The sequence below is a fragment of the Anguilla anguilla genome, chromosome 6 (genome assembly GCF_013347855.1).
Source record: "Anguilla anguilla isolate fAngAng1 chromosome 6, fAngAng1.pri, whole genome shotgun sequence".
In the NCBI taxonomy this organism is placed as follows: domain Eukaryota; kingdom Metazoa; phylum Chordata; class Actinopteri; order Anguilliformes; family Anguillidae; genus Anguilla; species Anguilla anguilla.
The window spans coordinates 273,060-294,655 of NC_049206.1; the positions used below are offsets into that span (position 1 = coordinate 273,060).

General features: G+C 45.3%; 2 protein-coding genes and 1 long non-coding RNA gene across 6 annotated transcripts; 1 reads left to right on the forward strand and 2 right to left on the reverse strand.

Annotated features, from left to right (window-relative positions):
* Positions 1–1,259: 1,259 nt before the first annotated feature.
* Positions 1,260–6,922, reverse strand: LOC118230645 (calcium and integrin-binding family member 3-like). The gene is made up of 5 exons (XM_035423834.1): positions 6,866–6,922; positions 5,320–5,445; positions 4,056–4,203; positions 2,256–2,451; positions 1,260–1,555 (listed from the first exon to the last, which is right to left on the reverse strand). The coding sequence occupies exons 1-5, from the start codon at positions 6,914–6,916 to the stop codon at positions 1,534–1,536; spliced, it is 543 nt and encodes a 180-aa protein (XP_035279725.1). The 5' UTR covers positions 6,917–6,922; the 3' UTR covers positions 1,260–1,533.
* Positions 6,923–8,187: 1,265 nt separating this feature from the next.
* Positions 8,188–16,261, forward strand: LOC118229354. The gene is made up of 3 exons (XR_004765653.1): positions 8,188–8,244; positions 8,382–8,498; positions 16,184–16,261. It is a non-coding gene; the product is annotated as an uncharacterized LOC118229354 (long non-coding RNA).
* On the reverse strand, positions 15,731–19,428 carry LOC118229353 (C-C motif chemokine 25-like). Of its 4 annotated transcripts, none has more exons than XM_035421254.1 (5): positions 19,357–19,428; positions 17,986–18,107; positions 16,918–17,035; positions 16,212–16,299; positions 15,731–16,013 (listed from the first exon to the last, which is right to left on the reverse strand). In XM_035421254.1, exons 2-5 carry the CDS (start codon positions 18,047–18,049, stop codon positions 15,984–15,986), a joined length of 300 nt encoding a protein of 99 aa, XP_035277145.1. In that variant the 5' UTR covers positions 18,050–18,107; positions 19,357–19,428; the 3' UTR covers positions 15,731–15,983. The 4 variants fall into 4 exon arrangements, with proteins under 4 accessions (XP_035277145.1, XP_035277147.1, XP_035277144.1 ...); XM_035421256.1 differs by having other exon boundaries at positions 17,986–18,247; positions 19,367–19,425; XM_035421253.1 differs by having other exon boundaries at positions 17,986–18,247; positions 19,357–19,421.
* Between the last annotated feature and the right edge of the window lie 2,168 nt (positions 19,429–21,596).

Sequence of the window (21,596 nt, forward strand, 5' to 3'; positions counted from 1 at the left end):
TATTAATGCAGTGTTTATGTGATATACAGCTAAATGCAAAGTGTTTGGACAGTGGCGCATGTTGTTGAGTTGGCTGTGCACTTCAGCACGCTGGATCTGAAGTGAAAGCAGGAATGTGGGGTTAGTGAGGCTGCCGGGTTTAGCCGGAGGGTACGCACGTATCAGCCGATCTGTGTGCGATTCACCAGCCTTTTCATACACAGTCCCATTTTAGGGGAACACAAGTAACTGGAAGAATTAACGTTGTCTGAAATAAGATTGTCATGTTTAGTGCGGGGTTGGTTGCATTTGTCATGTTTAGTGCGCAGTTGGTTGCATTTGTCATGTTTAGTGCGCAGTTGGTTGCAAATCCTTTGCATTTGATGACTGCCTGGAGTCTTGAACCCATAGACATCAGCAGGCACTGGCTGTCTTCCCTGGTGATGCTGTACCTGGCCTGTATGGCAGCCATCTTCAGTTCCTGTTTATTTCTGGGGCTTTTTGCTTTCAGTCTCATCTTCCGCAAGTGAAACACATGCTCAGGTGTATTCAGGTCAGGTGATTGACTTAGCCAGTCAAGAACGTTCCAGTTTTTAGCTTTGATAAAGTCCTTGGTTGCTTTAGCAGTATGTTTGGGTTCATTGTCCTGCTGCAGGCAGAAGTTCTGAGCCATTTGGATGGATCTGAGTGGATGTTTCTCTGCACTTCAGAATTCATCCTGCTGCTGCCATCAGCGGTTGCATCATCAGTGTGTATGAAAAGGGCTGTAGTTCCTACACAGATCACCTGAGGATGTAAATGCCCTCAAATTAAAGCAGACAGTCTGCACGTTTTGTTTGTTTTATTTCCAAACCAATGTGCTGTAAATATTGTATGTGAAGATTAGACGTGCATGTTTTAAAAACTCTCACGCGTGTGAAGAAGGCAGAATGTGGGGCCTGTATTTTAACCATTAATGTGTTCTCTACAAACAAAAATCTCCCTGCTTACCTGCCACACACACCGGTCACCGTGTGTGTGTTTGAATGTGTGTGTGTGGGTGCGTGCATGCCTGCCTGCCTGTGTGTGGTTGTGTGTGTTTGTGTGTGTGTGTATGTGTGTGTGTATGTCAAAACTTAGCAAATACTTAAATCTGCCGAATGTTGAACAATGATTTTTTTTCATATGTAATTTTTCAACGTTTTACCCAGATATGCAAATCATGGGAAAATACAATCAAGATGCCTTAAAGTGGAAAAAATCTTTTTTTTGGCAATAAAATCAAAAGTATATGTTTAGTCTGTCTGTGCAGTGATTTATTTAACCCAGTAGGGAGCAGCATATGGACAGGGTCACATTAATCATTACAGGCTTTGGAATGCAGTGAGTCAAGAACAGTCTCTTCTAGAGTATTGTTTTGGGTGGTTTGTGCCACCTGGTGGTCAGCACACGTAGTCGCAGTCATGAATGACGTGGTGGAGCACTGGGTCGGTATCTGGCAGGTGTGATGTGGTGTCTCTCACTATGGTGGATCAGTAGGTCACTATTGGGCAGGCACTGTCTCCTGGCAACTCCTCATATCCTTATATGGAAGGTGCTGTATGCAGGAGACAGAGAGTCCACCATATTTTCAGTGCCAGGCTAGTAACCATAGTAACCATGTTTTAGGTTAGGTACATGTGGTTCACACCAATCCTAGGTGGTGTGACAAATGTGCATGTGTGTGTGTGAGTGAGTGTGAGCATGTGTGTGTGTGTGTGTGTGTGTGTGAGAGTGAGTGTGACTGTGTGTGTGTGTGTGTGAGTGTGAGCATGTGTGAGTGTGTGCATGTGTGTGTGAGCATGTGTGTGTGTGAGTGTGCGCATGTGTGTGTGTGAGCAGGTGTGTGCGTGTGTGCCTGTGTGTAAGCATGTGTGTGAGTGAGTGTCTTTGTGTGTGTGAGCATGTGTCTGTGAGTGTGTGTGTGTGTCTGTGTGTGTGTGTGAGAAAGAGAGAGACTGTGTGTGTGTGCGTGAGTGAGTGTGTGTGTGTGTGTGTGAGCATGTGTGTGAGTGAGTGTCTGTGTGTGTGTGAGCATGTGTCTGTGAGTGTGTGTGTGTGTGTGTGTGTGTGCGTGAGTGAGTGTGTGTGTGTGCGTGAGTGAGTGTGTGTGTGTGTGTGAGCATGTGTCTGTGAGTGTGTGTGTGTGTGTGTGTGTGTGTGAGAAAGAGAGAGACTGTGTGTGTGTGCATGAGTATGTGTGTGTGAGTGAGTGTCTGTGTGTGTGTGTGCATGTGTCTTTAAGTGTGTACACACACCTGAGGAAGTCAGGTGCTCCGGCTATCATGTGCTGGAAGTCCTCCAGGGACAGGCGGCCGTCGTTGTCCAGGTCGGCCTCGTCGATCACCTTCTGGCAGACCATGCGCACCTGACCCAGCGACAGCTCGTTCTGCGTCAGCTTGTTCAGCGTTTTCTCCAGGTCCCTCTGGCAGATGTAGTCATCGTTGTTGAAGTCTGGGGGGGGGGGTTAGCAGTAAGTTTGGGCCTAGGGTGAGATGAACTGTTTAACCTGTACATACTAAGGCTGCGGAACTCCAACCCTGAATGGTTTAATGTTCCAGTAGATTTCTCTTTGAGTTATTTATTATCTCCGCCAGGCATGAGCCTGGAGGGGATTATGCGTTTGGTCGCGTGTCTGTGTGTGTGTTTGTGCGTGTGTTTGTGTATTTGTCCGCAGCTAATCTCGCATACTACTGGGGCGATCGGCCCAATACTTGTTGTGCATGCTGGCAGCAGGCCAAGGACCTGAATTCTCAAATATTTTGCAAATCGGTCAACGACAAGCATTTTATTTGAATTAATTTCCATCATTGTCCATTGAAATACATTCGGTTTTAACTCCTAACTCCTCCTAACCGGCCGGTAGGGGCCGCAAGTGAACAACTGCTTCCGTTTGGAATGAAAGACCAGTGATGTAGAATGTCAATTTCAATGTGAAAATGCCAACAAAACAATCCGCCAACTAACGGGGTACGTTAATGTTTGAATCTGTGGCAATTATTTTGTTGGCATTTTCACGTTGCAATTAACATTTTACATTTTACATCGCTGGTCTTTTGGAATTGTTCCTGTCCACATTGTTCCTGTCCAGATTTGAAAATAAAGTGCCAGACTATAACGTCAATGTTTGCACTGTTTAACACATCATGGCTGATATGAATGAAATTAGCTAACGTGTCACCACCTTTAGCATTTCTTCACTGAATCAGTGATTTTGGGATTTTCAGTGGCACATGGTAAAAACTGGTTGCATTGATTGTGTAGCCTCTATTGTTGCATCAGCAAAGCTAACATGCCTGGTGGAGATCTGCACTCTACTGAGTGCACTCTTCTAGTCTTAAGTGGGTCAGAGACAGTGATTATAAATGGAAGCTTACAGACCTCCAGACCTATACATAAAAAAAAGGAAAAATACTGACCATAGATCTTACATTACATTACATACTCTTATCCAGAGCAACTTACATTGTATCCAATTATACAGCTGGATATATACTGGAGAAATGCAGGTTAAGTAACTTGCTCAAGGGTACAATGGCAGTGTTCTACCGGGATATCGAACCCGCAACTTTAGGCTACAAGACCAACTCCTTAGCCATTATACTACACCGCCACTGCGGTGGCGTAATAATACTCACCGTAGATCTGAAAGGTGTAATAATACTCAGCATAGATCTTAAAGGCATAATAACAGTCAGCATAGATCTTAAAGGCGTAATAATACTGACCGTAGATCTTAAAGGCGTAATAATACTCACCGTAGATCTGAAAGGTGTAATAATACTCAGCATAGATCTTAAAGGCATAATAACAATCAGCATAGATCTTAAAGGCGTAATAATACTCATCGTAGATCTTAAAGGCGTAATAATACTCACCGTAGATCTTAAAGGTGAAATAATACTCACCGTAGATCTTAAAGGTGTAATAATACTCACCGTCGATCTTAAAGGGGTAATAATACTCACAGTCGATCTTAAAGGCGTAATAATACTCACCGTAGATCTTAAAGGTGCCATAATACTGACCGTAGATCTTAAAGGCGTCATAATACTCACCATAGATCTTAAAGGCATAGTAGGCTTTTAGGTCCCTGGGTGCCATCTCACTCAGCACAGAGAACATGTCCAGGAAATCATCCAGAGTCATATTCCCGTTTCCATCCTCGGAGAAAACCTCTGCGATCCGCTGGCGAAAGGGGTTATCCTGCACCACGGCCAGCAAAGGAAAGCCATTCAGAACAAAACTACAGCCCCATGGTGCTGTTTATTACAGATTACAAAATAACATACAACCCCATGGTGCTGTTTATTACAGATTACAAAATAACATACAGCCCCACGATACTGTTTATTACAGATTACAAAATAACATACAGCCCCATGATACTGTTTATTACAGATTACAAAATAACATACAGCCCCATGATACTGTTTATTACAGATTACAAAATAACATACAGCCCCATGATACTGTTTATTACAGATTACAAAATAACATACAGCCCCATGATACTGTTTATTACAGATTACAAAATAACATACAGCCCCATGATACTGCTTATTATAGATTACAAAATAACATACAGCCCCATGGTGCTGCTTATTATAGATTACAAAATAACATACAGCCCCATGATACTGTTTATTACAGATTACAAAATAACATACAGCCCCATGGTGCTGCTTATTATAGATTACAAAGACTACAACCCCATGGTGTGGTGCTGCTGGGACAGGTGTGGGGACATTAATGCTGTGTTCCCAGTAGGATTTAGGATTTAAATGGGTTCCCGGGGAATTCCCACCCAAACTATTTCCAGTTTCCAGAGAAATATAATGACAGGAAAATATTTTTCATTACCTTACACCAGTGCTGTTATTTTACTAAATTTATGAGATTTACTTTTGTGAAAACATCTGCAACAGTTGTTTGACCTGCTTGCTACGATCCAGGCTACATCTGTGGAGGCGGAGAGAGTGGTTTCTGTGTTTCTGGCTGTGGACAGTTCAGTGCAAAGATCAGAAATGGCTTGAAGGTAGAGCCCATCGATGCTCTCTGCTTCTTGGAAGCACACTTCCAAAGGGAACAAGTCATGTTATTATAGGCCTGTGCATCTGTTCCCAGGAGAGCAAAGGTTTTATTTTTGGGAACAATACAAATCCCTGATCACACAGGTGTGTAGTGCCCCTTCTCTACAGAGTGGGGGCGTTTATGGCTGAAAGGGATCGGGTGACTAATCCCCCCCCAATACTCCGGCTAATTAGTGTCTGATTAAATATTGAGGGGCACCCTGTGGTGTGCGGATGCGGTTTGGGGTACCTTCAGTTCCGGCATGCTGCTGATGAGCTGGTACGGCAGCTTCACGTCGGGCTGGCAGGTGTAGTCGAGGGGAACCACCTGAGGGGCCAGGTCTCTGTAGCGCTGGAACAGCCTGAACACAGAGGTCTGCCACGCCTTAACAAACACACCTGTATGCATGTCTGTGTGAATACTGTCCAAGAGACAGTCAGTAATGAGCTAGCATGGTAAGACAGTCTGAAGAGCACATCTTAGTGCAGGACTGCCCAACCCTGTTCCTGCAGATCTACTGTCCTATAGGCTTTCATTTCAACTCTAATTTGACGCACCTGATTGTGGTAATTGGCAGCTTGACAAGATCTCTAGCAGTTGAATAGGGCGTGCTTGGTTAGGGTTGGAGTGAAAACCTGCAGGATGGTAGACCTCCAGGAACAGGGTTGGACAGCCCTGCTCTTGCTGTTGAATGAGGTGTGCTTTATGTAGATTGGAGTGATAACCTACAGGAAGGTATATCTCGAGGAAGAGGGTTTGGCAGCCCTGCTCTAGCTGTTGAATGAGCTATCAAATGTTACACAAGTTTTGTTTGGGTTGGAGTGAAAACCTACAAGTCTGTAGATCTCCTGGAACAGGGTCCTGAAAGGTCTTCTGCACTTATATACATTTATCCAGGGCAACTTGCACAACATTTTACAGAGCATTTATACTGCATCCTTTTATACAGCTGGATATATACTGAAGTAATGCAGGTTAAGTACGTTGCTCAAGGATGCAATGGTAGTGTCCCACCCAGGAATCAAACATATTCCATACCCATTATACTACACTGCCGCTTTTGGGGATCCCTACTCAGTGGGGAGTTTGTTTCCAGCTGGATTTGTGCTAAAAACGCTCTTTGACCAGATTGTACACAAGGAGAATCCTGAAGTCACAAATGCAGGTAACCATGACAACCATGAATATGAGAACAATACATACTGTCAATAACATCTGATGATCTGAGAGGATTATTCACAGGGTTGTGTAATTCCTTTACCTTAAAATTTCCTTTCTGGTAAAAAATGTACAGTCCTACAAAAAGACATACAAAAACACGCACACACACACAAACCAGTCAGATAACCTGCAACTGTATAACACACACACACACACACACACACACACACACACACACACACTTTAACACATGGCTTCACTAAACACACACTTCAACATGTAACTTTACTGAAGACACACATTAACACACACAAACACACATACACAAACCAGTCAGATAACATGCTACTGTATAACACACACACACACACACTTATCACATGGCTTCACTAAACACACACTTCAACATGCAACTTTACTGAAAACACACATTAACACACACACACAAACCAGTCAGATAATCTGCTACTGTATAACACACACACGCACACACACTTTAACACATGGCTTCACTAAACACACACTTCTACATGCATCTTTACTGAAGACACACAATTACACACACACACACACATAACGCACAGCTTCACTGAAGTGCAAACCAGTGTATGAAGCAGTGTCTCGTGGTACTCACCTGGTAGGCATCCAGTTGCTGTGGAGTGAATGTAGTCTGTTTGTTTCCCATTCTTACTCACACACACACACACACACACACACCCCACTGTCCCATGGCAGACTGGGGGAGATGAGAGGCTTAGACCTGCGCTGCTTCAGATATGAAATGCAGGGGGGGGGGGGGGCAGGCGGGGGGATCGGGTGTCTGTTTTATTGGCTTCTGTGCTTCAGCTCCTGTTATAATGAGGTTTATTAAGCCATGAATCCATTCCAGTGTTTTCACTCGTCTGAGTGACAGGTCCTTTCAGAATGAGGAGGGAAGCCAGCCAACATCATGTGAGCAGGTAACCATGGGTAACGGGCAGGTAACCATAGGAAACAAGCAGGCGAGAACAGCTGTGAGCAGGTAACCATAGGTAACCGATAGATGAGAAGAGTTATTAGCAGGTAACCATAGGTGACGGGCAGGTGGAACAGAGATTAGCAGGTAACCATAGGAAAAGGGCAGATGAGAACAAGGAGATCTGGGTTGTAGTATTTAGTCATTATGGTGTAGTTTGTGGAAATTGTGTAATAAATAAACGTTGAATGATCCAGACAGAGACAGAGACAGACAGACACAGATTAGCACATGCTGATTAACACATGCTGATTAACACAGGCTGATTAGAACATGCTGATTAACACATGCTGATTAACACAAGCTGATTAGAACATGCTGATTAACACAAGCTGATTAGAACATGCTGATTAGAACATGCTGATTAACACATGCTGATTAGCACGTGCTGATTAACACATGCTGATTGACACAGGCTGATTAGCACAGGCTGATTAGAACATGCTGATTAACACATGCTGATTAGCACATGCTGATTAGCACATGCTGATTAACACATGCTGATTAGCACATGCTGATTAACACATGCTGATTAGAACATGCTGATTAGAACATGCTGATTAACACATGCTGATTAGAACATGCTGATTAAAACAGGCTGATTAGACCATGCTGATTAGCACGTGCTGATTAACACATGCTGATTGACACAGGCTGATTAGAACATGCTGATTAACACATGCTGATTAGAACATGCTGATTAACACATGCTGATTAGAACATGCTGATTAACACATGCTGATTAGAACATGCTGATTAACACAGGCTGATTAGACCATGCTGATTAGCACGTGCTGATTAACACATGCTGATTAGCACATGCTGATTAACACATGCTGATTAGAACATGCTGATTAACACATGCTGATTAGAACATGCTGATTAGCACGTGCTGATTAACACATGCTGATTGACACAGGCTGATTAGCACAGTGAACATGCTCCTATTCACACCCCTGGCCCAGCAGATGAACTCATGATGGATCCACAGCTGCCAGGTAAGCTTAAAATATCTTCCTGGAAAGCCACAAAGTTCTATCATTGTTGAAGCAGTAAATGCTCTAATGAAGCAATGTGGATTACAGCCTGATGAATGCCTAGCTAAATGTGGCCGTGTGTTTCTGTCTTCAAACAGGTTGGATCTCAGGTGGGGTCTCAGGTGTGTGGGGTCTCAGACAGGTGGGCTCTCAGGTGTGTGGGGTCTCAGCTGGGTGGAGTCTCAGATGGGGTCTCAGACAGGTGGGGGTCTCAGGTGGGTAGGGGTCTCAGTTTGTTTCTGCTCACTGTGTCCTTAAAACCCAAATTTCCTTGTTATTATATCCAAAGACTGTAATTCATTTCCTGTGGTATATTCCACACTGCTTAAACTGCCACACCAGACAGACTAAAAACCAAAATCCTTGCTGTTTAGTCCACATATTAATGAAAAACATGCCTTCTATTCCGTATTCACTCAATACAATACAAGCTGTTTGACTTTCTTTTTTGCTGTGCTGTAATCTCCAGTGAGCGACGTCTTTCAGCACTCGAACCCTCAGCGCTCAAACCCTGGACACAACCCCCCCTCCCCCGCCCCCCCCCCCCCCCCCTTCCTCCCCAGTGGAAAGACATTTTAGTCAGACAGTAATGCCCCTTCTGGGCTCTGGGAGATTGTCTATTTCTGTACAGTTATTGTTTCTTCCACTAGGTGGCAGCCTGTGTCAGATTTTGATGATAAAGGCGCTTCCTGGGGAAGATGCTGAATAAAGCAGTTACACTGCAGTGCCCAGCTGGAGCAGCTCGCGCTCTGCTGCTCAGCTGTGCTTCCACTCATTTGGCCGATGTTGGTAAAATCCCAGCATGCAATATTGTGCACTGAGCTGAGACGCCGAGGTCTAGAATTTTCTTTGCTAAAAAACATAAAGAATTCCAGCATTCCAAAATGAAACTCCTCCCCCCTGAGGTCACATGACTAGGCGAGGACGTCCACAGTGGCACAGGGAGTTGTCACAGGGGCAGGGTTGTCGGGGCAACCATAAAGGAGTTAGAGGGGAAGCCCTGGCGTGGGACAGAGACGTTGGCGGTAAGGGGCACGGCACAGCAGTCTCCAGGGCAACGCACAGCGTTTGAGAGGGTCCTGTATGACAGGACTCACAGTGACAGTGATGCTGTCTCCAGGGCAACGCACGCCGTTTGAGAGGGTCCTGTATGACAGGACTCACAGTGACAGTGATGCTGTCTCCAGGGCAACGCACAGCGTTTGAGAGGGTGCTGTATGACAGGACTCACAGTGACAGTGATGCTGTCTCACAGTCATGTTAACACAGTGTTTGAGAGGGTCCTGTATTTTTTATTTATTTTATTTAAACCTTTATTTAGCCAGGGAAGGTCCCATTGAGATTAAAAATCTCCTTTTCAAGGGAGCCCTGATCAAGACAGGCAGCAGCACATAAATGTTGCAAATAAGACAAAACAGTACAACAAACAATTAGCACTACAATATAAAACAATCAACAACAGTGTGCAATAAAAGCAACACATTAAAACTCAGTTTAAACGCCAACATCCTATCGATTCCGCCTCCAGTTCTTTCATCGTGGATTTAAAACCATTCAACGAAATCAAAATTAAGCTTTAAGTCATTTTGCTACTTATTCCAGTCCGAAGGTGCAGAATATATAAATGCCTTTTTCCAGTCTCTGTACGGGCACTTGAGACAGAAAGCATAAAAAAGTCCTGAGATCGCAAGGCATACTGTTCAATATTTTTCTGCGATATAAATATACGGAGATACGATGGGAGCAGACCAAGAATTGCCTTGTATATAAAAGTACACCAATGAACAAGTCGACGGGTTGCCAAAGCAGGCCATCCTACCCGAGAGTTTAGCTCACAATGGTGATTCAAGGCTTTGCAATTTGTAATAAATCTCAGGGAAGCATGGTAAGCTGTGTCAAGCATGTGAAGAGATTGAGCAGAGGCATGCATATATAAAAGATCACCATAGTCCAACACTGGCAGAAAGGTGGCAGCAACAAGTCTCTTTTTGATGTTAAAAGAAAAACACAGTGACAGTGATGCTGTCGCACAGTCGTGTTAACACAGTGGCTAGATCTGTTAGATAGCCTGCCAGCTGACTAGTCAGGCTTTGTGTTTGCTATGTCTGGCGGCAGTAGAGTTGAATGAGAGTTGGGAGAAGTTGTAGGAGTTGAAGAGTCTGAAGGAACTATTTTTGTTGGCTGAGCTGAATAAATGATAAAATTATATTCTATTGTCTAAAATTACTATTATTTGATGAAGAGCCTTGTTTGCAGAACTGCTGTATAATTGCAATATCACACTCGAAGTTATGCTGTATATGAGCATGTCTGTGATTATCTATTACTGAACCACGGCTGTGCTGATACACAGTATAACAGCACTCCCTATCGGCTGATATTGCTTAAATAATAATGCTTATGTGGTTTTTCCTGTTCAGTGAGAGCACACACACACATGCATACACACATGCGCACACACACACACATGCACGCATACACACGGACACATGCACATACGCCTACACACACATGCGCACACATACAATATGTGTGCACAGACACACACGCATGAGCGCGCACACTCGCGCATATGCACGCATGCACACACATACGCACACATGCACATACACATGCACCCACTCATACGCACACACATACATGTGTGCGCACACACACATAAATGCACATATGTGCACAGACTGAGAAATACATTTCTGGTGAATTCTGTTGACAATTCAAACAGAAAGAAATGTACACACAAGTCAAGCTAAGGCAGAACAGAACAAGAGCATTCAGGACAGCTGAACTGTATTTCCAGGCGTGCAGGTTGTGCTGCTAGACGTGTAAGGAAATGATGATCAATCATTAGGCTGCAATCACAAGCCAAAAACATCACAACTTATCCCAATCAGCCTGAACGAAGCAGTAATTAGCAAGGAGATGCACACACACACCCAGTTCCTGTCTGGGGTCACCTGGATTACTGCAATATCTGTCACTTCAGGTGTTGGTGCTTTCTGATGATTCCCCTGGGCAGGTGGAGTTTGGATGTTTCTCCTGGGCTGGTGGAGTTTGGATGTTTCTCCTGGGCTGGTGGAGTTTGGATGTTTCTCCTAGGCAGGTGGAGTTTGGATGTTTCTCCTGGGCAGGTGGAGTTTGGATGTTTCTCCTGGGCATGTGGAGTTCGGATGTTTCTCCTGGGCAGGTGGAGTTTGGATGTGTCCCCTGGGCAGGTGGAGTTTGGATGTTCCTCCTAGGCAGGTGGAGTTTGGATGTGTCCCCTGGGCATGTGAAGTTTGGTTGTGCCCCTGGGCAGGTGGAGTTTGGATGTGTCCCCTGGGCATGTGAAGTTTGGATGTTTGTTATGTTCGAGAACATTAAACTCCTGTTGTAAAATCTAACTCATTGGAGCTGACATGTTTTCTTCATTATTTATTTCAGGAAGGGTTTAGTTGCTTTTGATTGATACGAAGTGAGTTATTCCTGATATGTTCATGCCAAGACCTGTTTAGGATGGATTTGCTCTCCAGATAAATAAATCCTCAATTTGCCATAAGAGGCAAAGTTTCAGGGAAGCCGTTAACCACAGCATGTTTCAGGTATTTGCTCTAAAAATACCCTGAGGCAGTGGCAGGGGGAGGTTCTTCATTTATGATTATTTTTTGTACCTGAATACCTGAAGATTTATGGCTCAGGTAATCAGTGTACCCTGTGTATGCTGGGTCCTGGATGTTCTCTTTGTTTTTCTCGAGGTGTGTTGCTTCTCAGTGTGTATTAGAAAGACAGCGTTCTGTACCATTTCAGTGTGCGTTAGACAGCATTCTGCGCCATTTTCATTCCGTTGTTGAGCTGATCTGAGCTCATCAAGTTTCTATTTGCCAGTTCAGAACTCCACGGTTTGAGTCTCAGTTCATAACATCACAGTTTACTGACGTCTGTAGATTAGCCCCCACAGACCCAGTGCTTTAGAGGTGTCTGTAGATTAGCCCCCACAGACCCAGTGCTTTAGAGGTGTCTGTAGATTAGCCCCCACAGACCCAGTGCTTTAGAGGTGTCTGTAGATTAGCCCCCACAGACCCAGTGCTTTACAGGTGTCTGTAGATTAGCCCCCACAGACCCAGTGCTTTACAGGTGTCTGTAGATTAGCCCCCACAGACCCAGTGCTTTACAGGTGTCTGTAGATTAGCCCCCACAGACCCAGTGCTTTACAGGTGTCTGTAGATTAGCCCCCACAGACCCAGTGCCCTTAGAGATGTCTGTAGATTAGAGTTAGGGTTTGGGTTAGTTCTCTGATACTTGATGTGGCACAACTAACTCAGGGGTGTTTGTTTGTTACCAAGACAGGAGTTTGTTACTAATCTGCAACATAAATTGACTTTTTTTTTTTTTTTCATAACCATTCAATCTCCAATCAAATCAAATTAAAATGTATTAATATTGCACATTTCACAAACTATTGTCACAATACACCTCACAGACAACCCTAGCCTAAACTCCCGCAGGAGCAAGCCTATATTATGCCCATATCATGTACACACACACACATACGCAGGCATGCACACACACACGCATATGAATATGCCTGAAAACAGAAACAGATGCAAACACAAGCCCACACACATGCATATGCCCACACACACACACACACACATACACACACACAGACCCAGTTCCTGTTAAATACAGTACTTATCCACTCAAGGTTTTTTGTGCTGTTTCAAGGTTACCGAAGTAGCCAGACTAAGTTTGTTGTTTCAACTTTTTTCTTCTGTCTTCTTAAATATTTCAGTGGCAGCCCTGGTTGAATGGGTTCTTATAGATATCTGGAAACTGGTGGTAACACATTTCTAAAATAAAAGTGCTCTTGTAAGTTTGCATGTTTAGACAGCTGGGAAGGTGCATGAGGAGGATGTAGATCCCAGGGGCAGGTTTTACCCAGGATGCACTGTGACAGCAAAACTGCCCTTCTGCCCCACTGCCCCACTCACAGAGCTCTACTGCCTGCCCCGCCCCCTGTCTCTGCCTCGCCCCCTGTCTCTGCCCCGCCCCCTGTCTCTGTCCTGCCCCCTGTTTCTGCCCTGCCCCCTGTCTCTGCCCTGCCCCCTGTCTCTGCCCTGCCCCCTGTCTCTGCCCCGCCCCCTGTCTCTGCCCCGCCCCCTGTCTCTGCCCCGCCCCCTGTCTCTGTCCTGCCCCTCATCCCTGCCCCACCCCCATGTACAGAAAGAACAGGTGATGTACAGGTAATGTAAGCACAGGTAATGTACAAGTAATGGGAATCTTTCATGCTAATTTTTCAGTTCATGAATTGAATTTTTCATTTTTATCTCAATTATATCCTTATTCACACAAGTAAATCCCAGACTGTGTCCTTAATCACATGGCTTTATCTCAGATAATCTGCATTTTACAAAGAGTGATTTGACAGGTAGTTATTCATATGGCTGCCCATGCCCCTGAGACAGGACACCTGTGGCCCGCCTGGGGTTTGGTTTGAGCCTGCAAGCCCACAGTTTTGGTCCAGAGCTCTGCTCTGGGTATGTCAGCTACTGTGAAACACACCTCCTCCTCCGCCCAGGCAGGAAAATGGCGCTCTTTCAGTAAGGCACAGGCGAGCCTTAGCCTGTCTGTAGCCGTGGAGACAGAGATAACCTTCCCAAGGTGCATCACCTCGGAGGTGCATGCGGCCTGGGCCGTATATCACTAATTAGTTTGTCAAAGGCAATTCAGGCCTGTGTGTAAATTTCACTGCCTTTGACCCCTGAAAGAGAGTAAACCAAAAACACACTGGGGATTGTTGTTCTAAACTGAAAGTATAAAGGTCACGTTTAGGGCGGAGAGAGAGATAGCCTCTTCATGTCGTAAAAACGAGTGGAGAAATGGTGGCTTTCATAACTGCACGACTGAAATGGGCTGTTCTGTCTGTGTTCAGGGTTAGTGTGAGACCATTGAGCAAACCTAATTTACTGTACCTGACATATACCTAATTTACTGTACCTGACATATACCTAATTTACTGTACCTGACATATATCTAACTTAGCCTGCTTACTTGCTTGCTTACTTACTTGCTTACGGTTGTCCGTTGTGCCTGACGATGACAATCCTGCCTTTGCTGCTTGTGAGTCTCCTGTGGCTGTGTACTTTTTTGCAATATATATTAATATTATCTCAATTTTAAATAATTGACAAGTTAATTGGAGGTCCTTAACAATAAACATCCCAACTCAGGAGTTTATATTCCATTAACAGACATCACATGACAGGAAATTCAATCAGATAAACAGGAAGTGAGAGGGCACTCAGTTCATGGTTTTATTGATCATAAAGCGCAGTTGTAAAACAATTAGGTTCAGAAATACATAATACAGAACCACATGCTTATCAGGTGGCAAACATAATGTACCTGCAGTAAAACCACTGATAAAAAAAGCAAACAAAAGCAACATAAAATACAGAGTCATGCAGTACCTTAATGAAAAACTGTATAATAAATCTGTCATAAAGTGGCTCAGTAAATCAGCGTTAAGCTTCATAACTCTACACAGATCATGAGCGCACCCATCAAACCTTGGGTCTGAACGAAACTGCCTTCAACACTTCTGCATAAACACCTCAATTCAGCCATTCAGACAACAACATAAAAAAACATCTTTGCATTCTTTTTTTCTGTTCATGCTGCAAAAAATAATTCTGTGAATGTGGAATTTTGGATCTTGGATTAGAATTGTCTTGTAAAAAAATAAACAGAAGTAAAACACAGAGACAATCAGCAAATGGAGAGATTTGTAAAGAGACATGAGACCTGCCCTGAGCTATCCTGCTAAACCCCAGGATTCTGCTTAAAGCTTTAAAGCAAACCATGTGACCTGCAGCTCCTCCCACACCTCCCCCTCAGACCGCTGCATGCCAGAAGGAGCGGGACGGTCTACCTGCTGTCAAGGAGCTGGGCTTGTAACCAAAAGGTTGCAGGTTCGATTCCCCACTAGGGCACTGCCGTTGTACCCTTGAGCAAGGTACTTAACCTGCATTGCTTCAGTATATATCCAGCTGTATAAATGGATGCAATGTAAACGCTGTGTAAGTTGCTCTGGATAAGAACGTCTGCTAAATTCCTGTAATGTAATGTAATATAATGTAGTGTGAGGTAATGTGATGTAGTGTAAGGTAATGTAATGTAATGTAGTGTAATGTAATGTAGTGTAAGGTAATGTAATGTAATGTAGTGTAAGGTAATGTAATGTAGTGTAAGATAATGTAATGTAATGTAATGTAATGGATAACGGGTATTCTGCACTGTTTCCCAGGGTGCTCAGCGGCCGTGGCACGAGGTGAGAGGGATCAGGCAGCGAGGGTGGATGGGTGAGGCTGACTAGGTGGGAGGGGCTGAGTAGAAATGAGGGCAGGGTTTAGCATGCGGTGGGTGGGGCAGGCAGGCAGGTGGGCAGGGCTGGCAGGTGGGTGGGTGGGTGGGTGGGCGGGGCGGTTTGGCTGGGCTGGCAGGCAGGTGAGTGGAGCTGGCAGGCGGGTGGGCGGTGCTGAGCAGCTGGGTGGGCTGTTCTGGGATCTGGAATTAGATGATGGCCCCCCTCTCTGGGATGGGAGCAGGCTGTTCTGAGATCAGTGAAAGCGTGATTGCCAGTGTCAGACATGTCGCTATCCAACACCGAGCTCTGCTGGGACTGAGGGCAGAGAGGGTGGGGGAGGGGCTCTCCATGCAGCTTAGCCCTGCCTCATCTGCTTTTTAAGGTGCTGTGGGGGTGGGGAGAAGATCAAAGGCTCAAACAAACATCCTTCATGGTGACTTCCATATCACATGTTACGTGTTAAAGCACAGTTTGGTAAACTATGTACAGTAACATATGTAATATAGTGCCACAAACAATATAATGTAATGTCATGTTAATTAATTTCTTTCCCAGGGTAAACAGGAAGTGGAGGAGGAAGTACCTTGCGACTGTTGATCCTCTTTATCAGGTCCACCGCCCAGCGGTGACTGGGGTCAGCACAGAACATCCTGCCCCTTCTCAAGGTGAACCTGAGAGAATGAGAGAGAGAGAGAGAGAGTGGGAGAGGGGGAGAGGGAGAGAGAGAGAGAGACAGACAGATAATCATCACACACCCACGCAATCAGTACTGCTACTGTTTGTTATTGTGACAGGCACCACTGGAGAGTTGCAGGTTCAAATCCCCGGAAGAGCACTGCCAATTTAGCAAGGTGCCGTGCCAGAAAGGCGCTATAAAACATTCAGCTGTATGAACAAAACGTTCACAAATTCATATCAGATTGCCAAATTATTAAGGATTTCAAATCTCCAAATAATTTTACAGCACTTTTTAGTCAAAGAACAACTGCAAAAATTTTCTTTAAAAGCCTTAAGTAGCCTCATGTTTAAAAACAGGGTGAAGAGATTTATTCAATGTGCCGCGCATTCACACACGTCTTGCAGGGGCAGCATAAAGTAAATCGCCCGGTTACAGGCATGTTGGAAACATTTGGAGATAATGACTTATTCTAGAAAACATCGACACCAAAGCACCCGGTGCTTTCAGCGGTGTTCGGCTTTGTCGTTGTCGTGCGTAGGGATTTGTATGTATGACCCAAATGAACCGAGCGCTTAACCCGCCATTGATGCAGAACTGCGGCGGCACTCACACGATCGCCGGGATGTTGCAGCCACCGTCGGTCTCTTGTAGCCGGTATGCCGCAGCCATACGGTAGATCTTCTTGGGGACAAATTTGGCATACTTCAGACAGCAATCCTCATAGGAGCCTGCAAGAGAGGTTGTGGCGGGTGTTTCCATCACCCGCCACACCGACCCAGATTCACTCGCGCATGAAGCGGCACGTTCTAATGGAATGCTTAATTAAGGCTTTTGTTGCTGTAATTTTCGTGTTCCTGAGCAATAAGATTTGTTATGCTGTCGGCCTTAATGTCACGTCAGTCACTAGTGTTAGGCTGTTTGTTAGCACTTCCACTGTGCAAATACTTTTATCGGCTGCCAAGCGTGATTTATTAACCAAGCGATCTAGATCAAATAGCCTGTCCTCGTTTTGGCTCTGGGATAAGATAAATATAAGCCTTGGAATAAGTTTTCTTTCAGATTTGCTTTTCTGATCTCTGAAGCCTATAATTGTTCAGAGAATTGTGTCAAGTTTGTATTTCATAGCCGGGGTGAAGACAGTGCGTGGCGTTTACACATAATTTAACTGCACTGACAGGAACCACACGTGTCCAAGGAACCAATCACCGGCGCAGCATTACTATGAATGTGTGCGTGGCATTTAGTAAGCTACACAGTAAAATGTTCTGTGTTAAATCACCTCTGACGGAACAAATTTGCTGTACATTTAATCCCATTTGGGATACTAAACCCATTAGCATTAAATTAACACTGAATATTGTACTGTGCGGATTTGTTCCAGAGATGGTGGGGGCGACATAGCTCAGGAGGTAAGACCGATTGTCTGGCAGTCGGAGGGTTGTCGGTTCAAACCCCGCCCTGGGCATGTCGAAGTGTCCTTGAGCAAGACACCTAACCCCCAACTGCTCTGGCGAATGAGAGGCATCAATTGTAAAGCGCTTTGGATAAAAGCGCTTTGGATAAAAGCGCTATATAAATGCAGTCCATTTACCATTTAGATTATACCAGCAATGGGAACCGAGAATCTTTACCTGCCACCTGGCTGGTTAGGTGTGGAGTGTGGGGTGTGTGTGCCCACCTTGTGCCAGCGTGAGGTAGATGCAGGCGAGGAGCAGGAGGAAGACCAGGCCACCAAAGCGCATGTCTGCAGTCTGGGCACACAGCAGAGAGATCCGGAACGTGGGCACAGAGCGGAATGGTCCGGAACGTGGGCACAGAGCGGAGCGGTCTGGAACGTGGGCACACAGCAGAGAGATCCGGAACGTGGGCACAGAGTGGAGCGGTCTGGAACGTGGGCACACAGCAGAGAGATCCGGAACGTGGGCACAGAGCGGAGCGGTCTGGAACGTGGGCACAGAGCGGAACGGTCTGGAACGGGGGCACAGAGCGGAATGATCTGTCGTATGGAGAGAGAGAGCCCACAACACACACTCGCTATGCCCAACCCATAAGCCTTATCTCCTCTCCTCTCTTTATCGCCCTTCTTCAGGAATCACCAGTCCCTCCTTCATTCCGTTCTGGGGAACCTTGAACCTTGGAGGAGACTCTTGCCAAATTTCTCAGTCCCCTGTGAACCAGAAGCACCTGAGAGTGGAGCGGCATGAACTATGGCGGACATTTTCACTGTCCTAGGACACGGCTGTCTTCAGCAAAAAAACTCCTAAAAACAAAAACACAACACAAAAACAACAACTGCGCTGATTCACCTGTAGGCGCTCTGCACTCCTTTACCTGAGTCTCACCTGCTCCCTGCAGGTAGGATTGTAAATAATCCTGGTTCATTTCTAAAGTAAATGTGCTCAGATCCCTGAATGTATAAAAGCTAAATATGTTTCATTCTATAACTGACATTGCATTGTGCAAACCTGAAAAGAGGCTGTTGCACTGAAGGAGAGAATGTTCTCTCGCTTTCGATTTCTCATTGTGTTCGCTGATAATCGCACCCTCGTTCAACCAGATATCACTGTGCTGTTTCTTTAGCCCTTTTCCCCATAACAGAGGACCGTGTGGTACAATACCCGCATCTGCACTCATTCATTATGCTACAGATTCATTATTCTACAGATTCATTATTCTACAGATTCATTATGTTACAGATTCATTATTCTACAGATTCATTATGCTACAGATTCATTATTCTATGGATTCATTATGCTACAGATTCATTATTCTACGGATTCATTATGGTACAGATTCACTATGCATTATGCATTATGCAGAGCTATGTACAGAAGTCCGTAGAGATGGCGAGCAGAGCCAGTACTGAGTCCTCCGTGTCAGAAACAGAGTACCGAGAGCACAGAACTGTGCGATATGATGCTAATGCCACGGTGGGCACAGGAGGGAGATTCAGTCTCTGGCTTCTGTGCAGTCATGTCAGAAACAGGATGAGGGTTTGCTGTGAGGCTTAAAAGCCTGTGCAGCTGTGCTAACGGAGGTGCGCTCCTACCTGCTCTTACCTTTGGGGGACGTGGGCTGACGGTAGCTCTCAGGTCTCTGCTGGGAGTTCTCAAGTCTGGTCTGGTCTGGCACCTGGGGTGCCAGCGAGCTTATATAGAGACCCAGAGAACATGACTCCGCCCCCTCTTCCCCTCCCCTCTCTGGGGATGGCTTTCCCGTCAGGACGGACAGATGGCTCTGTGGCTCTTTCTCTGGATCACAACTGTACTTTCACCTTTTGGGCAGGCAGCCGGGCCTGAGGATGCGGGTGCAGACCTGGCTCTGTGCTCAGGTGAGGTACTTCTCGGGTACAGGTGTACAGGTGTGTCGCGTCAGCCCCTGCACAGGCCCAGAATGCACTCTTCTATGTGTGTGAGTATATGCATTCAAAGACATGCATGTTAGGTGTACTCCTGCATTTGCCCTTTACCAAGGCACTGGCCTCAGAACTGGAGTTGGTCCCTGGGCGCTGCACTGTGGCTGCCCACTGCTGCTAAGTAGCTAGGATGGGTTAAATGCAGAGGACAAATTACCCCACGGGGTTCAATAAAGTATATCTATTATCTAAATTGGGAATGTGTGTGTGTCCATGTGTATGTGTGTATATGAGTATGAGTATGAGTGTGCATGCACCTGTGAGTATGTGGATTGGGAGTGTGTGTGTGTCTATGTGTATGTGTGTATATGAGTATGAGTATGAGTGTGCATGCACCTGTGAGTATGTGGATTGGGAGTGTGTGTGTGTCCATGTGTATGTGTGTATATGAGTATGAGTATGAGTATGAGTGTGCATGCACCTGTGAGTATGTGGATTGGGAGTGTGTGTGTGTCCATGTGTATGTGTGTATATGAGTATGAGTATGAGTGTGCATGCACCTGTGAGTATGTGGATTGGGAGTGTGTGTGTGTCCATGTGTATGTGTGTATATGAGTATGAGTATGAGTGTGCATGCACCTGTGAGTATGTGGATTGGGAGTGTGTGTGTGTCCATGTGTATGTGTGTATATGAGTATGAGTATGAGTGTGCATGCACCTGTGAGTATGTGGATTGGGAGTGTGTGTGTGTCCATGTGTATGTGTGTATATGAGTATGAGTATGAGTGTGCATGCACCTGTGAGTATGTGGATTGGGAGTGTGTGTGTGTCCATTTGTATGTGTGTATATGAGTATGAGTATGAGTGTGCATGCACCTGTGAGTATGTGGATTGGGAGTGTGTGTGTGTCCATGTGTATGTGTGTATATGAGTATGAGTATGAGTGTGCATGCACCTGTGAGTATGTGGATTGGGAGTGTGTGTGTGTGCGCATGTGTGTAATGAAACATTTCAGAATGTGGCATAAACATCTGATCTGACGGCAGTTTGGCGGGTGGAGGAAACTTCACAGCTTAAGATTGTTCCAGCTTGGCTGCCCTTCATCATCACTCTGCATCTGCAGCTTTCTGGGTTTTTATTCAGTTCACGTGTTTTATTTTGACTTATAAATCACTTACGCTGTTTTTCCCATCACAAACAAATTTAGGCAAATGCAGTATTTCATGTTCATCCAGGGTCTGTGTGAGAACGACGTCCTCCTTGCACGCCACTTAATTTCATGTCCTGCCCAAGAGATTAAATTTCCAAACTGATGTCATTTTCAAACAAAACAGAGAAAACACATAAAACAGACATTAAACAGAAAAGGGTACACCTCTACGAAAATATATATATATATATATATATATATTGTTTTTTGGGCAAAAACACCAGTGATGCTGGCCTTCAGCCCAAAGAATGCAATGTTGACCAAATCGTCATGGATATTGTTGCTACAATATAATAACATAGAATGTTCCTACAGCTTTCCTTTTTCTCCCCAGTCTGGAGGGGCCAGCTGTGCTCATCGCTGAAGCCTCAGTCTGGGAGAGCGACAAGCACACGGTCTCCTCGGCAACAGGTGATGTCAGCTGCTGCTCCCTGTCACCCTACAGTTTGTACAGGTTCATGAGTTGGACAGAGATACTGTACTTCATGTGTCCCAGGTCCAGACCCGGTTCTGCTGGGACTGCAGTCAGCAATAACACGGTCCAGACCCGGTTCTGCTGGGACTGCAGTCAGCAATAACACGGTCCAAACCCGGTCCAGACCCGGTTCTGCTGGGACTGCAGTCAGCAATAACACGGTCCAGACCCGGTTCTGCTGGGACTGCAGTCAGCAATAACACGGTCCAGACCCGGTTCTGCTGGGACTGCAGTCAGCAATAACCCCCC